At 40.4% G+C, this 18661-nt stretch overlaps 1 protein-coding gene across 2 annotated transcripts in view; it reads left to right on the forward strand.

Moving 5' to 3' along the window:
- The window catches only part of LOC124131835 (inactive tyrosine-protein kinase 7-like), a 137282-nt gene that overhangs the window by 92295 nt on the left and 26326 nt on the right, over positions 1-18661 (forward strand). For both annotated transcript variants that reach the window (XM_046495326.2, XM_046495328.2), the window contains exon 7: positions 11054-11183. In XM_046495326.2, coding sequence (XP_046351282.2) covers positions 11054-11183 — 130 coding nt within the window. The remainder of the gene's footprint in view (positions 1-11053; positions 11184-18661) is intronic.

Raw genomic sequence — 18661 nt, forward strand, 5'->3', positions numbered from 1 at the left:
TGGCAGTCTTAATGTCTGAAAGGTGAACTTTGGTCTGTGAAATTCAAACTCACTGACTTGTATCTGAGCAGTTCAATTTAGGGCCGACTCCTGGATGGACGTCCTGTAATTTGCTGGGAATAAGATAAGCTGTGGTGTTGATGGGGGGAGTGGCAGAATGATTTTAGATTAACGTTTTTTCTTGGAACAGGAGCGAATCTTACACTGATTGCTGCCAAAATAAGACCGCTTTCTTCTCATTTTTTCTCCTCCGGAAAGAGTTCAAATATTTTCTTTTCAGGTATTTTGATTATCCTTGTTTTCATTTAGAGATCTTAGATGGATGAGTTTTAAAGCTTGTGCAGGAATCCTTCATTTGTGTTGGAGGAAGGGTTTTTAGTAATGTTTACAAGCCAGCAAATGTGTAGCTAATAGGGCACCAACGCACTTAGCGAACATTATGTTGTAGTTATCTCCTAAAGCATTAATTCTTTTATTTCAGCTGGACATTAAATGCAAAATCAGATTTAAGAAAGGCTTTGTGTAATATGAAGTTTGAAAGCGATGAAAGTATCTGTGATGTGTTGTTGGCAGCTAGTATCAGTTGTCCGAGGGAGATGCTTTCGTCCATCTTGTTGTGTGAGTGTTGAGCTACGTGATGAATGAGTCAGTTTTGTATTTCACCTATTCGTCTAGAATATGAATGTTTTAGTAATACTCCCACTGAGACTACACTGTCAAGGCAGGAATGCCAGGCGAAGGGAGAGTGCTAGCTGTACAACTAGCCTTGTTAAGATTCTGTCTTCAGAAGATGTTTGCTTTGCTAAAAATATCAGCCTAAGTTCTGCTACAGGTAGGTACTGTAGCGTCTGCTACAGTGATTTTCTACACATCTCAGTCCTGGGGCTTCTTGAACACCGTAGCTGGGTGAATTATTCCATAAAGAACAAAACAGTCATCTCCCTTCTCAATCATGGATACTCCGGTGATTGGACAGACATTTATTGAAATGTTTGAAATCAAGAAATATCTGTCTCCTGTCATCTCTACAGTCCATCATGTGCAGATGATTGGTTTGGAGTTTGTTGTGTGGAATATATTATAAGAACAACTTCACAAATGCCTTATCAAGCAGATCACATTCCCGGCCTTCAGTGAAACATGTTTGCACGACATGTGCCCTTTTATGTATTTTTATGATTTTACATAACAGAAATATTTGTACATGCATGTCAATGTGATTTATCCTATATCATTGCGAGTCAAAATATTTACAATATAGTACATGAGTGATAACACATGGATAACTCCCTCAAACAGGAGTGATAGCACATGGATATATCTCCCAAAGAGAAGTGGCACGTGGGATGCGGAAACTAGATGAACATGAGATCGCGTAAAACTTTACGCTGACAGAGTCAGGCTGATCTGATTGGGATTATCACAGTTCTTACAATAATTTGACCCAAAGTGAAATATTATAGATAAGTTTTTCCTCAAAACTGATATCAAGTAACAACTGCAGGCCATGCTTTGATAACAAATAAAAGAACTTGTGTTTTATGTAACACATTTTTCTATAAATTCTGTTTAATTCTGCTAATGCTCTTAAATTGCCATGCTTCTTGTGTACAAGTAGTGTCAGTTTTAAAGAGATCTTTACACTATCACAATGCAGCGATGGACATCAGTGGCTGCAGATATTTAAAAAAGTTGAACATTTTGTTACCCATTCATAGATACTGACTTCTATTGCTTTTAAACTACATTTTCATTTATTTTTAGATCCACATTTCTAAAAGTGGAGTCTGTTTGATAACTTTCAACCTGTTTTAGATGTAAAAATGAAAAAATACGAACTAAAAAAGTATGAAGAAATCCCACTAGAAGTTAATGGTGCCATGAAGATTAGGAATGACGGAATAAAGTTAATTAAATGTCAAACTGAAACTTCATGATATGGTATGTTTTCTTGTTAATAACAAAAAAATTAATTTGATTGCATGAAATGGGTAGCTTTAATTATTATTGACTCAATTCTAGATACCCTGTGATATAACTAACCAACGGATCATGCAGTTCTGTCTGTTAACATCTTACACAATTATCTACTAATACATTACCTTGATTTATGAACTTCTCTCTTTGAATGTAAATGTCTCAGATGCATGGCTGCAGGTTGAAATAATTGCTTGCATAAAATGTGTGGGTTTGTCGTCACCCAAGGTGGATCTCACATAAAAACGTGTTCAACATAAGCCGTTTTTTATGATGTGGAAATGATAAGATTTGAGTAACAGTAGGTCTTAACTGACTGTATTAATGGAACCTCGACAACACACCAGACCTGGTGAGCATGGCGTGTCTCGCGTGGACATATTTTCTGACAAGAATTGTTCAAGAAGAGGGTGGCATTTCATTTACTGAGGGTGTGCAATATTTTCGGTATATCGGTAAATCGGTAAATTCTTTCCATGATACGTATCACAATATCATTTTTTCATTATCGATATATCGGATGATGTCAAATAGCGATTTTCTTTTAATGTTATTTTCATGCATCCGGGGCCCCAAGATGGCTGCGTATTTATTGACTGAGTAAACATCATGTACCAGCATCTTGTTTTGTTAAATTTATGATCTTCAATTCATACATTAATGTATCAGTTTGCTGCTGAATTCAAAATTTATAATTATACAATATATCGTGATATGCATCACAATACAGCCTTGTACATCGCAAAGTATTGTGATCCACTTTAAACCTGCAATACCCATCCCTATTATTTACCAAAATGTACCATTAAAAATGGCTAGGCTGGTATTCCACAAAGTGATCTTAGCGCTTAGACAGTCATAACTTCCATACTTTAACATAGACTTACGATAATCGTACTGGTAAGACGGCTTTAATCCAGATAATCCAGTGATTGACATCATGAGCATCGATCCATGCAATTGGGATACAATGACATGCATCAACCAAGTCAGCAAGCCTGACCACCCAATCCCGTTAGTTGCCTCTTATGGCAAGCATGGGTTGCTGAAGACCTATTCTAACCCAGATCTTCACGGGTCAGCTACTGAACAGATACTGCTCGACCTCGCAATGGGTACATAGCAGGGTGGAGAAAGCCAGTAGGTGGAAGCTGTTTCAGGGTGGATGTCTATGCAAGGAACAAACTAAAAATGGTTGTGTGACGAAATTGCCTACCAGAACCACAAATTGTTTTATCTTTCTTGCGATCTTTCGTTAGTTAGGATGAGTCCTAAAAAATGTAAATGTGTGGCTTTGCATATCTTTTTGCAATATTACAGCAATATCACGGCAGGCGTCCCCAAGAATGGGCTTTGCAAGTTCTTGCTAAGAGGTTCAACAAGAACCAGAAGGTCTTCTTAGATAAGAGATTCTGTGCAGGTCTTTGAGTCGCGTATTGAGATCATGTTCTGATTTACAAACCAAAAAAAATATATTCGGGAATGTATTGGAAGTGACTTTGGAGGTGTGAAAAAAGTCAATTATTCATGTAATTTTGTATCCATGGTTAGATATGACTGTAGTTACAGACAGGCAAGAACCCTGGTGTAATGAAGTTCGGGATGAAATATTTCCTTATGTCAGCATCTTGGGCAGAGACTGGTGGTGACTGCCGCATGATTGACAAGGTGTGTCAGCATGGCAATGGTGTAAGATGATGTGAGATTGAATGGGAGTGAGTCACGACCATCATCCCCGTCATCTGACTCTGCTTCCTGACTCGGACACAAAAAGGGTTAACCCCTGGCTCCATGATGACCCTTTTGTGTCATCCTACAATGTATACAGGGACCCAGGTCACTATTCAGGCAGCTTTCAACAATTTTGAATCACGTAAAGGCGGATCGGGGAAGTGGATATTTCTCGTGGGGATTTTTACCTAATTGGTTTAAATATTGGTCCATATTTGATGATGCTCTGGAAATGAAAGTTTCGAGAAAGATTTTGGTTTTGCAAGCAATTCCTAGATTGGTTGTCTATCTGTGGCATCAGTGGGCACACTAGATTGGCAGAGGGGATTATCTCTGATGACAAAACCAGGAATCAATGGCCTATGTAACATGTACCAAAGCTTCTCACACACCGACCAATTACACGGCTCCACTCTGCTCGGATTTAATTGGAGCTGTTTCGTTTGAAATGAATGCAAATTAAAACACTTGACCTCTGCACTGTAGTGTTGAAGAGCTGTTCCTCTCTATTGATTGAGCACAATGTCATGATTGCATGGTGTAGTGTCCTAACTCTGTTGCTGGTATGGCCGAGTCGGTCGTCTGTTCAACAGATGATAGCTACCCACCCTTTTCAGCAGTACCACCAGGATGATATGGAGAACGCTGCTCTTCTTCCACAACAATTTGCAATTAACTAGAAGTTCATGCCGAGACTATCCTCTGGCTACAAAGATCCTGTAATACTTTAATCTACGTTTGCCATCTTTTTTCTCCTCTCATGCATGGGTAAATGCAAAAAGATGAAACAAAGAGGCAATTTTTATGATTACTGATTTGATAGGAACGTCTGAACAATGGATGCAAGAAGACAATGAATTTGGAGGAGAATGTGTTATTGTTCTTTGGGCTTCTTCTTTTCCTGGAGATGATTATACACATGCCGACCCAACCCATTCACAAACTGAACCCAAAAATCAATTTAACAGATACTTTTTGAGTGAGTGAGTGAGTTTGGCTTAACGCCGCTTTTAACAGTATTCCAGTTATATCACGGCGTGTCAGCTTAATGTGGGAGGAAAGCCTGAAGTGATGCAGGTCTCAGACGTTTACCACTTCGGTAAAACCCACGAGCACGGGTATGGTGCTGACAAACCTAGAAACATAGTCGGGGCGAACCGAGATTCGAACCCACAATCATAGGTTTCTGGCGTGCCCAAGGGGCGCAACTCTGCACAGCGAATCGCGGCGCCTTAGACGACTTGGCCATCCGTGCCCCCGATACTTTTTGAGTTCATGCAATGACTGGATGTTCCTTGTGGCAGGGCTTGAAACTATGAGGACAATACTGTATGCAATCAAACGTACAAATTTCATAAATATTTTCTTATAAGATTCATGAAAGTGTAAATAATACCATTTATATATCATCTGTATCAGGTATTTTGTTCTACGGGTGTCAGATTTGTAATCGTATTAATAATCTGAATTTAAAGTAAACACGAACCTGCTATAGCAGGAAGTTTGTAATCATTCATATTTTCAATTTAAGAACTGACAGTTTGTGATATCTGCGTCCTACAATTATTCCACATATGAAATACAAGCGGACATTGTGAACGTAAGTCTTCACCCCATTAGTTTCGAATGTCGAGAATGGCTGTAGCCAACAAACATGGCTGACAGGTTCAATCAAGAATACATCTATAAGATGTAACTAAATTGTCATTCGTGGCATGGATTTGCAATACCCGCCAGGACGGATAGCAATCTTTTCCACTTCTGTGCTTGTAGGATGACTTTGTGATTGAACTGGAAGGGTGCCTGTATCTATGTTGGTGAATATGGCGCCATCTATCAATATTGGAGAGGGGGAGCAGGGATTGGGGTATCGGGAAAGGATCGAGTTGCTTGAGGTGTAATTACAACCGTCTTTGTCTCCTAGTAAATAATGCTTCACATACTGTAAGGAGCAAAAAACATTGACAGACGATGTGATTAATTTGCAACATTGCCAAAGATTGGCAAATAAGTGGCAAATGAGGCCAAGAGATTGTCGGAACTCTCCCAAACAGAGATAGGAATGAAACAAGGAAGTATATTGATCAAACATGTGCTTGTCAGCATCTGCCAGGCAAGATAGATCAGGGCACAGAAGTAGTGAGATATAGGCAATCGCAATTGCAAATGAAATCGTGCAACCCTTGGCAGCAATCTTGAACCAGGTCAGGGTAGATCTCGAGGTTAAGTGTCGGACTCTTTCCCAATCACACAATGACAGAGATATTGACAATCTCATTTTGATAGATTTTCTCGAGAATTACAAACTGAAGTCAATACTCTTAGTTTTGGTAAAGCTTGATTTGATCAAGATGTGAGATATTGCTCACTGGTTACTTCACCGATAGTGTCTTCCTGTTCACTACTTGTACAAGTTATAACTCATCCGACTCTGCCAAGGCCTTTCTAGGTTTGATTTATGGTCTTAGCAAAAGTGTTCCAAACTGGACACTTATCTCCATCGGGTTGGAATAGGTCCCCAGCAGCCTGGTGGTGCAAGGCGACCAAATGGATTGGGTGGTCAGACATCGTGACTTTGTTGATTGCGTGTCATTGTACCCTGACGGTGTGGATCAATGCTCACAATATCGATCACTGGATTTTCTGGTCCTGACTCATTATTTACAGGGGGCAGTCGGGTAGCCTAGTGGTTAAAGCGTTCGCTAGTCACGCCGAAGACCCGGGTTCGATTCCCGACATGGGTACAATGTGTGAAGCCCATTTCTGGTTTCCCCCGCTGTGATATTGCTAGAATATTGCTAAAAGCGGCATAAAACCATACACACTCACTCACTCACACACTCATTATTTACAGGCCACCATAAGGTAGTTGGAATATTGCTGAGTGTGGCAAACAAAAAGTGCAAGAACCCCAAATTGAAGAGTAATTCCTAATAGCATTGCATCATTGATATGAATTTGAAAAAGGCGATATCTCATCAATAATGTAAGAAACTATGGGATATTTTAAAAACCAAACAGTGTACTAATTTGCTTCAATAACATCACAGTACTGTGATATTGGATGAGGATATGAGTTGCATATCTGAATTGGTGAACATTAGTAGTAGTAGTAGTAGTAGTAGTAGTAGTAGTGGTGGTGGTGGTTGTCATCCATAATGATATACTTAAAGTAATAAGAGAATGAAAAGCAATATTGCAGATATCTTTTTTGTTGATAAATGTTTTTCAAAGATGTCTACTAAATATGTCAGATATTGGTATGTCATGTTCATTTAATAGGTGTATATCTGACAATTTATTTATTGCCATCAATAATTTCCATCTCCCATCCAACATTAGATCCAGTTAGTTTTGCAAGTACTTAATTAAGTACCAAGGGTATATAGTTCACAGTTGTGTAGAGAAATTAAGTACCAAATTTAAAACATCTCCAAATTTCAAGCCCAGAAAGTGGTTGAGATTATTTTAAGAATGTTGAAGTTCGAATAAAATACTCCTACTTAAATATTCATCTTTCATTGCGGAGATTTAAAAACTTTGATGTTGTGACTAGTCTCACAGCAGTGCAAAACGATTGAGACGAGCTACCAGAGCATCCCAGCATGCTGCTGCTCCGATGGTAATCTCGCAGTAAATCAAGTGAGACGCAGCTCAAGACGTCCCACACATACAAAACTGCTGACTCCCAGCGTGGAGGTCAGAGTCGTCTTCAATGCAGAAAAAGCCATTTCTTTATCCTTCAAAAATATTTTCTGAAAGGAAATATTGATTGTGTGGATTTCTTTCCCTCAAATACTGCGTGAAAAATGAAACAATGCCATTGGGTCTGTTTGGAATTTTTTGAACTCATAAACATAACACAAAGCCAAGTAAGCTAAATCTCGAGCAAACATCAGTATACATTTGTCATGTGTGCGAGCCCTAGGTGAAGTTGTGAGATTACTGATAAAAGGTCAAGAAGCTCCCAAAGGATTTCAGCGGATACAGAGAAATGTTGCAGAAGCCTCATCTTGGCTGTCCAACTACACAAAATCATTTTTTGTGTGCCGAGAATGGTGTGAATTAAACATCAAGTGACGCTGGGACATGAACAGGCATCGTTTTATCATTTTCATTTCCCGAAAAAAAAGTTTTGGCAATTTTGAGAGCCTCTTTTTGCCTACACCAAAACACATGAAGATCAGACCCTATGTTGTTTTAGGCAGATGAGTATTACTGTAAACAATAGCTACATGTAGAGGAATATTTGCTCATGGCAGCATACAAATAAACACAGCCTAGTCCCGGGAGACACTCAGTCCGCCTTCAGTCCGAGCTACTCTCCGGCTCCTATGGCAGGTAATTCCCGCCACCTGGCCTACATTTTTGCCTACATTCTGAAAATTGCCCTGAAGTCGAACCTCCTAATTCTGGCACGATCATTTCTGGTAGTGCGTCTTCTTTCACCTTGCTGCCATATTGATTTGATCCTACAGAGATGGTGGAATCTCAAGATTTGGAAGAAAAACACTCTACACATGTGAACAAATTTTGTCATGTAATTGAAAACATGGTGGAATAAGTTCACTTCCTGTTCCCTGCATGGACAGCATGGGTGGGAGCCATCGATGGGGCAGAGGTTTGTCTGGGTGTCTCTGAGATGCTGGGGTGGGACCCTCTTGGGGCAGAGGGTTGTCTGGGTGTCTCTGAGATGCTGGGGTGGGAGCCATCGATGGGGCAGAGGGTTGTCTGGGTGTCTCTGAGATGCTGGGGTGGGAGCCTCTTGGGGCAGAGGGTTGTCTGGGTGTCTCTGAGATGCTGGGGTGGGAGCCTCTTGGGGCAGAGGGTTGTCTGGGTGTCTCTAAAATGCTGGGCTGGGAGCCATCGATGGGGCAGAGGGTTGTCTGGGTGTCACTAAAATGCTGGGGTGGGAGCCATCCTTGGGGCAGAGGGTTGTCTGGGTGTCTCTGAGATGCTGGGGTGGGAGCCTCTTGGGGCAGAGGGTTGTCTGGGTGTCTCTGAGATGCTGGGGTGGGAGCCTCTTGGGGCAGAGGGTTGTCTGGGTGTCTTTAAAATGCTGGGGTGGGAGCCATCGATGGGGCAGAGGGTTGTCAGGGTGTCTCTAAAATGCTTGGGTGGGAGCCATCCTTGGGGCAGAGGGTTGTCTGGGTGTCTCTGAGATGCTGGGGTGGAGCCATCGATGGGGCAGAGGGTTGTCTGGGTGTGGCTCAAGGATGCTGGTGTTGGAGCCATCAGTAGGGCAGGGGGTCTAGAGACTGTGTCCGCCATGGTGTCTTCAACACTCATCTGTCAGTATTAGATGTTGCGCTGCATGTGTCATGAACCACTTTCAGGAATGGTTCCTGGAAGTCTGGAACAACAGCCACACAGCTTATAACCAGCAGTTTTTGATATTATGCAATACTGAGTGTATTTCAAATCCCGCCACTGTATGGGGTTAAAGTTTGTTGTTCAGGTCATGCAGAAGGATTGATGAAAATGATGTTAAAACCATCTCCCTCTCTTTCTTTAAATTCCAGTTTCTCTCATTTTAAACCATTTACATATTCTGAATGAAATAAGATCTCTGAAAAAACCCATTCGAAGCCTGATGGTAAATAAATGGACACTATAAATTACTGGTTAATGGTTTTATCACATAAGCTTTCTTTCCTTATCAGTCTCGGCTACTCATATGCAGGGGAAGCCTGGTTTGATACCCCTCTACTGGGAAGTGTTTTGCCCGTGCTAAAGTTAATAAAACTGTAAATCACGCCATGCCTACTTATGGCTTATATGTAAAGGGTAGACTGCAGTGTGGCCGGCTCATTCCTCCACACAGAGAGGTTTGAACTGTGGATGTTGATGGGGATCCTACCGTCACAGTGTTGTGATGGGGAGAATCTCCTTGAGCAGAGCTAAGGATAAGCTTTTGGTTATTTTGGTATTTTACCCAGGGGTGTAATTTTGATTGGGAATTCACAAGTATTAGAGGGTATTCAAAAAACTTTTACCCACCTGTTTCTTGGCATTTGGGTATTTAACTTAAAACCTGTTTTGTTACAATCCCTGTAAATCAATTAAAACTATGTGAATAGTAGTAAAACTGTCTGCCATTTTTAGTTTACAAAACCTAGCATTGTGAGAAAGACGCTATTGTTTTAATTACCAATTAGCCATTAATTAAGATTCAACATGTACATTGACTAGGCACAATGTGCTTTGCAATGTGGCATCTGTTTGTCGCAGAACCTTACTGTCGGTAAGTGAATTTGTCGATCGGCTGATACACAATCATTTTATCCTACAGTTGTAATATACTCATAAATTTTATTTGAATAGCGTATTAATGGGTTTTTTTTCATATTTGATATGCTAGGATTTGATTTGTCTGCATATTTCAGTTTGGTTAATGCATATTTTACGCACTGATGCAGTTTATCTCGAGCATGGCTTGATGCTATGATAGAGTATTGCTTGCTTCATGTTTATAGATGATAAGGGTGGAACGTGTTAAATATCCTGTATGTATTGTCACAACCCTTTCTTGTTTGTGTATTCCATAGAGTATCTTTGAAATGTTTGTATGTGCAGAGGAAAGATGGATCTGAAGGATCCAAATTAGAATTTTCAAATATGAATTATTATGTAATAATATGGGTGAAATATTCACTGACTCGTATATATGTAATCTTCTAAAACAACAGGACTAGACCCCTGTGACGCTTATGCAGGGACATGTTAAGAATTGAAAATATGATGGTTTTATTACTGATATCAGTCTATCAGAAGATAATGTCAAGTCTCATTTTTCAGAATTATGGAGAATTATTACTTGCATGGCACAATGCTCCTGAATGTTTTAAACGTGATAAAGTTGGCTGTAGGGGTCTCTAATTAGATATGGAATGTCATACTCTATGATGATATATGATGATGAGAATGATGATGCTATCAGCTGCCTTCCATTCAGCCAGGGCCAGGGCACCTGCTCTGCTGCATCATTCTGTGCATCAGATTCGTTTGGAGCGAATATACAAACTAATTACGAGAGCATGGATCAACAACTTGACACCTGTCCTAAAAAACCCTGAAGATTATTAACACATTAAATCAGTGGAATAAAAATATCATTTGGTCATGAATTGGAGATAGATCATGATGAAAAATACATCATCTTGCTGCTTCTGTCAAACACGAGACATTGAGTTGAACTTACGACCACATTTATGTCAGAAATTGATAAACGTGGTTGCAAAAAACTGTTATTTCATAATCTTCTGTTTCAGCGAAAGACATATCAATGATTGTAAATTATAGAAATTCTTTAGCAACAAATTAAGACATGATGGGTTTTTTTCAGCCCTGGGAGAAATTACATCGGAGACTTTCGAGCCTCGTCTGAGGGCTAATTATCCGGTTGTTGTACCTGTCCACGAGAAGTTTGAGGTCAAAGTCTTCCCGCCAGAAGGAAAACCGAAGCCATCATTTCGGTAAGTAGTTCAGATATTGTCTATGGACAAATAACTCTCGTCCATCTCTTTTGAGGATAAACACTCTTGTACTTTTTTGCTGGATTCAAATAAAACCAGTCCCATTTCTGATCCTAACCCTTTTAGAATGACCACATTCTAGGCATTTCCCATAAGTATGTTGATATAGGTATATTGGACAGAACCCGTTTTTGAATGAAAAAGTCCAATCCGATTTTCTGATCAAAACAAAAATATTTTGGAATGACCAGATTTCTAGGCATTTCCCCAAAAGGATGTTGATATAGGTATATCAGAGATAGAAACAACATAGTACAGTTCAATCGGAGTCTTTCCTATCCTTTTGGGAGATGCACGCACCAAAGCACCATACCGAACTGAAGGAAACTTGACCAGAAATCCTAGCAGGAACCCAGTGCCACAAAGACCAAGATGTTTTATTTCATAACAACATGCAACCTTAGTACGTTAAGACTCTCTTTGATATGATATACAATAACATTAAGAGGGTAATGAGACATGGCTGTCCTAGCATGCTCTCCGACCTTTGCCTGGCCTGCATCTCATGGTAGGGAGGGAAGGGATGATCACAGGATCAGCCGAGAGGGATACGGAGACGAGGCGAGGGAGGGGATTACTGCCGTCAGCAGTGGATCCGACCAGCTTATGCTGGAAGCGCTTACATGAAGCTGAATACTGGAGGGTCTCACACCAGTTGGTGTGTTGGACGGCTCTAATACATCTGTCCCTGCTGGTTATTGTTGTAGAAGGGCCGGCGACCCCATACCATGCTGATTTCAGTGTTGAAGATCATCCCTTGTCAATATTAGCTCCCACAAGGTGGTCAGATTGACTGTGTCTTTATCTCTGATTCCTGTTAAATGGTAAATGTCATGTTGTGTTAAGCCATAAAAGCCAGGTTTGATTAATCTTATGAATGGGAAGGTTGGCGATATTGTTTTGATTTTTTTTCGAATCAGTGAATATGCTGGTAGGTGTATTATTGTTCTTGTAATATGTAGGGATGAAATGATTCATGAAAGTATTGCTGCATCACACTGCTGTATGGCATATGTGACAAGTTAATGTAAAGTCTAGCCTTGCTCCAAGTCTGTACTGAATAAGTCAATGGATGTCTAGTAATTCTATCCTTATAATAGTCAAATCTAGAAACAAGTCTTTTATAGGGACAATGTGTTGTTATTATTTATGTATGATCTTGGGTTTAACACGCTTTGAATCGTATTTAAGCTATATCACTACATGTTGGCCTGATGTGGGAGGAAAGCCCAAAGTGATGCAGGTCTTAGATGTTTGTGACTTTGGTGAAACCCACGAGCACGGGTATCATGCTTCAAACCTAGAAATATAAACGGGATGAACAGGGATTTGAACCAACACTAGTGATTTCTGGCACACCCTAGGGACGCAACTTAGCACATTGAAGAGTGGTACCTCAAACGACTTGTTTGCCCTGGGTGGCTTGTACAAAGCTATCTTAGCGCTAAGGTATTCGTAACTCACATACCTTAACATAGACTTACGACTGTCGTAGTGGTAAGGTTGTTTTGTAGAACGGCACCAAGGTAACTAAACAGAAAGTACGAATTTGGGTCCTAGGTGCCGTTGTACAAAACAACCTTAGCGCTACGACAGTCGTAAGTCTATGTTAAGATATAGGAGTTACGATCAACTTAGCGCTAAGATCGTTTGTACAATGGCATTCTGGTAATCACAGTATTGCCTTAATGCAGACATGTATTCCTACACCAGCAAATGGGACATTATTCTGGATATGTGGATGGAAGAAACGTGTCTGGCTCTGTCCGAGCTGTGGATGTTGCTCCCGTCATCTCCTATACACAACAAACTGTCATCAAATCAATGTTCTTGAGGCTTTTCTGACATAAAACTTGTTTCAAAAAAATATATTTTTGAAATGACTTGTTCCCGGTATTTTTGTCTAAATGTTGTCTGGAAACACATATTGATTATTTTTCCAAGCATTTGGACAAACTTGCAGATGAAATTTAACAAGCTTAATGGGGGTGTACATTGTGCTCATGATCATGACAATATCGATTATGTTTAATCTTTGAGCTGAGGCAAATGCCCTGTCTGGGAAAAAATACATTGGCAGACTGAAAGACTTACTGAATGGAACTGATGAGTTATAGGAGACAGTGAAACATGCTGAAGCTAATTGATGACATCACTAGCCCACTGGGGAGCGCAGAGCTTCAGTTTTCCCTCACTTTGCGCCAAGATGGAGATCGTGTAAATTTATCAGCAGACTTATCCAATCTTTCTTTGTCACTTCTCCATTGGAATGACTCTCCAAGGACACGATTCTTCGTGGCTGACACTCGTCTTGATTGGGATTATTCTGCTTCAATGAAGGATTTTGGGAACGCAGATTCCAATGTGATTACAAGTGTTGCGGTTGATATACAATATACTTTAGGCTTATCACCTAGATTGCCTACATTCTGCAATTTATCGCCTAGTTTTTGTTATAAGGCTTTTAATTTATCGCCTAGTTTTGGGTATATGGCTTTCAATTTATCACTTAGTTTTGCCTATAAAGCCAGTAATTTATTGCTTAGTTTTGTCTATAAAGCCAGTAATTTATCACTTAGTTGCGGCACCGTTATACTTGCAAAATCAGCGTCAGATGGCATGAGTGGGGTAAAATTGCAGTTAAATTTCAACAGCTTGTTTGTCATTTAGCTAAAAACTCATGCATGGCAATACCTCATGCATTCTCAGTGACAGATTTGGACAGTTTGAAATTAGATCATGCAAGCACTTCTTTCTGAGAGAATCTTTCCTGTCAAGATGGACTCAAAACAGTTTTGAAAATGTCAAAAAAGGGTGTTTGTTTTTGTCAGTGTACGTAGAATTCATAAATTAGTCAGGAAAACGTTCAAAGATCACTTAACAGTATATGCAAAAAAGTTATGAGAAAACTCGTTTTAAAGTTTTTTATTTATATATTTGCAAATATGTAATAAATTTATTATATTACCTTTTACAGTAATGTTGTGTCCTTTTAACATAACTGTTTGTAGTTGAATAGGTTGCTGTTAATTTTACATTTGAAAGTAAAAGGGAATGGCATGTTAATGCTATTTTCCACTGGACTATTTCTGAAGGGTGTTTTGTAATGTACAATACCCTGAACCTGCCAGCTAATTTCTAAAGTTGTCCATGTACTAGACAGTAAGTGTTACTTGGTCTGTTAATGTCAGGATCCTACACCAGGAACAGAGCCGAGTGGGGGTAATATTTCTCCCCATGTGTATGGTCGTTTGGTGTGTATTACACCACAAGAATGTTTCTGTGCGAACTCCAACCACTTCCTTTGCTGATTGTTTTCTTACTTCATCTGTAGAGGGCTCTGGGACTCAGCTTCGGCTTATATACTTTCAACATTACGATCTCATACCCGACCCTTCTTTCTCTGGTGTTGGTAACAGTCCTGTAGGCATCAAGGGAAATCGGTAGCGTATGCCTACACAGTTTGATGGGAGGAAAAGTTTATTTCATGAAGTATAACCCATGTTTCACACATGCTGAGGTGACATTTACGAAGGATATGTAAGAATATGAAGACAAATATTATCCGTACATTAAAAAAATATATTCCCATGCATTCCATGAATAGAGGAATTGTGCATGTGTAGAGATGTAAATGTTACAGTAAGCAATCAACGGCAATATCAACAAGAACAGATTTGTTGATGATATCGTGAGTCTATCATTCTCTTGACTCGCGTGATTGGCTGTATTGTGAGTTTCACATGGAGGCTGTGTTTTACAGATGTGTATTGCCATTCTCACGGAGGTGCGTCAAGGTGGGGAAGGCAGACATTGAAGTACTTCCATCTTTGTAGCCTGGTCTATCGGAAGGAGAAGCGGTGCAAATTGTCTCAAGTGCTGAAAACTGCAGCTTTTTATGATGCTTTAACGTCTCTGACAAACACCAACTTCAAACACCGCCAGTAATGTGTATATGTTTGTGAAACAGTCCTCGTTCGAGTTACAAAAGATGAGAGCGGAATGTGGCCAGGTTGGCGAATGTCAGAGTTTTATCTTCTGCCGATTATCTGCCTTCTGGCGCAAGAGCGATTGGCTCATAAAATCTTTTGTAGACAAGTTGTGGAGCATGAAAAGTAGATATTGCTGTATCTTCCCTCCTCATCACATCTGATGTGGAGGTGTAGGGAGCACAATCCACATTCTGGAACAATGTTGCCTTCACGCTTCAGGACATTGTTGCTGCTACACTTGCTCAACCTTATCGCCATGGAAGCATTGTTGGTACTTGCAACAGTGTGGGAAATCTGGTCCCTTTTCACACAAATTGAGACAATTGTTGAACATTGTTATTATATGTCAGTACCAAACTTTGCCTTAATGTTTGTTTGTTGTTTAATGCCGCACTCAGCAATATTCCAGCTGTATGATGGCGGTCTGTAAATATCAAGTCCAGACAATCCAGTGATTGATATCATGATCACCGATCTAAGCAATTGGGATACGATACAAGCATCACCCAAGTCACTGAGCCTGACCACCCAATCCTGTTAGTCGCCTCTTACGACAAGCATAGTTGCCTTTTACGGCAAGCATGGGATGCTGAAGACCTATTCTATCCGGGATCTTCATGGGTATTGCAGTAATGTGTCACCAGTGTTGGTGGTAGGTGCAGAGTTGAAGTTAGGGCGATAAACAAGATATTGCACTGTTATCGTTCCTTGTTGTCGGACGAAGAAACTTGAACCCTATCACAGGAAGGGGACGCTGAGTTAATTGAAGAAATTCTGAATGGTTCCCTTCCAAAATTGAATCTTTACAATTTGTAATGATCTGAGACCTTCCTGTAACAGAAAAATAAACAAAGTGTATTTTGTTGATTTGAACATGTGCTAGCCGAAGTCCATGTGCAACCCAGATGTACGAGGCTGTAAGTGTGGGCTCTCTTTGATAACTCACAGTAACAGTACAGCCAGTGCAGGGACATTGGAGGGGATCTGTGTAGTCTTGTGGCGTGGTCCAGGTGTGGTTGTGTGGGCCGGATGGATGGCTTGCTACCATCCAGGCAGATAGCTTACACCTGTCACTAGGGGAGCACTGAACAGTGTCAGTCATTAAGTTTTTAACTGCTCATGAGAGAAAAACGTATCAGAGAGGTTAGCCACACATATATATATTCATCAATGAATCAGATTTGATTTTATCGAAATTTTGAAAATATATAATCTTTTTGCAGAATTTCAGATATGTGCCATGACCTTTTGCTTGACCTTAACCTTGATTATATTTTTTTAAAACAATGGACATCTGGTGCTTATTAATGAGGCATATTTTGGACAAATAACCATCAGCCTATCACCTTTCTATAATCTGACATATGTCATGCAGAAGCAAGCAGATGTCATATATTAAGGGGTCCACTAGACCAAGGATAAGCCGTTAAGCTGGACGGTAAAGCTGTCCAGCTCTGTCAAACCGGTGCCTAGTTTACAAAAAAAACACTCAGATTTTATTGGTTGGGGTCTGTAATTTGTAATTCTAGTGTTGATACCACAAATTAGTATCAGTCCCTAACACCAGGATTTGATAGCTGTCGGTATATTTACTACTTTGCTTTTAAGCCCTGCATAAAACCTCCTGTCATGGACAAAATTCTCCAAATTAAATTTGTTAGCCTATAATTTGTTGCTAATGTCCAAGTGCCAAGTTGTCCAGTCGTGCTGACCTTTCAAGACCATTAGGATCAGGACAGACAATCATGGCCTTATAGATGACGACAAGGACCCAGCACACATGACAGCTGTATGAAGACAGGGATTACATGCCCCGCTGACTCCACAGCCTTCTGGGTGTACACCTATCATGTGTCCAATTACATCAACCTATAACAATCACTGCACGTTTTATCACCTGGCTCAGGTTCCGCATGTCCAGTGGTTTAGCCTCGAAGTCGGCAGCAGTGATCTGAAGGAGGTATAGGTTTCTGACCCAGACAAGGTGACTGATTTCTGTAGGGTTATATGTGAGATGGTATTGCTTGACAGTTTCTTGGTATCAGTCTCGTTGCTTCATCACGATCACGATCATGTAGACTGACCAAATCGGGACATATCCAGATGTAGACTCGCCCACATCTCGGGGGGCACATCCAGAAGTAGACTCGCCCACATCTCGGGGGGCACATCCAGATGTAGACTCGCCCACATCTAGGGGGGGCACATCCAGATCTAGATTCGCCCACATCTTGGGGGGCACATCCAGAAGTAGACTCGCCCACATCTCGGGGGGCACATCCAGATGTAGATTCGCCCACATCTTGGGGGGCACATCCAGATGTAGACTCGCCCACATCTCGGGGGGCATATCCAGATGTAGATTCGCCCACATGTCGGGGGGCACATCCAGATGTAGACTCGCCCACATCTCGGGGGACACATCCAGATGTAGACTCGCCCACATCTCGGGGGGCACATCCAAATGTAGACTCGCCCACGTCTCGGGGGGCACATCCAGATGTAGACTCGCCCACAATAAAGATATAGATTCAAGCTTGAGACACATCCAGACAGTGGAAGCATCTCCCAATATTTGAGTCACTATGGATGAAAGTGTGAACACATGACTGACATTGTAAATGTATACATACAACTGGCAGTAGTGTCAGTCGGGCTGTGTAGATTCAGTGTTCACTGTGGTTTGAAGTGGAGTGTCATCGAGGGCATAGACACATTATGGTTTGTTTCCTATTCATGGAGGCAAGTAGCTCTTGTCTGTGAGAAGAATAATTTGGATGTTATGTTTGAAAGGTACAAAAGGTATATAAACATTTACGATCAGTTTGAGATTGAGCTGATTCTAAATTGTGTGAAATAGCCCGATTCCTTGTATAAAATAAAAAGACTTGGCACAAGCAGAATTGTTATCTCTCGTGAATAAAAGATGCATGCAGTGGCATGATAAGTAATGCTTTTAATAGGGCTATTAAGATTAGTGATCTGTTTACCTATTTATATAGACGGATAGGAGCGTAACAATTCCCTAAACATTATATCATAAATAAATTCAATGTCTTATAAGCTAGTTGATAAATGTCAATATAAACATGTCTACTATGCACTCCAATGGATAAGATTGATATCAGTATACAGTAATTTTCCGGTATTGACATTAGTCTTGAGGAAAACAGTCTGATTTATGATGGGACGATAGAACACATCCATCCTATGAAATCTTTGTCTGGAGCAGTGATATTAAACCAGGAGGAAGCTTATATATGTGTGTTGATAAATGAGATGAGAAGTCAAATGCCTAACTTCTTGATGTACTTTTGGCAATTGCAGTAAAAGTAAAGAAAACTTGGGTAATTTTAGGCATATTAGTCCCGGCATATATCCTAGGTTATTGAATCAGCAAAGAATGCTGTATTGGCTGAAATGTGA

Source organism: Haliotis rufescens, unplaced genomic scaffold (assembly GCF_023055435.1).
Source record: "Haliotis rufescens isolate VD_foot unplaced genomic scaffold, xgHalRufe1.0.p SCAF_3, whole genome shotgun sequence".
Lineage (NCBI taxonomy): Eukaryota > Metazoa > Mollusca > Gastropoda > Lepetellida > Haliotidae > Haliotis > Haliotis rufescens.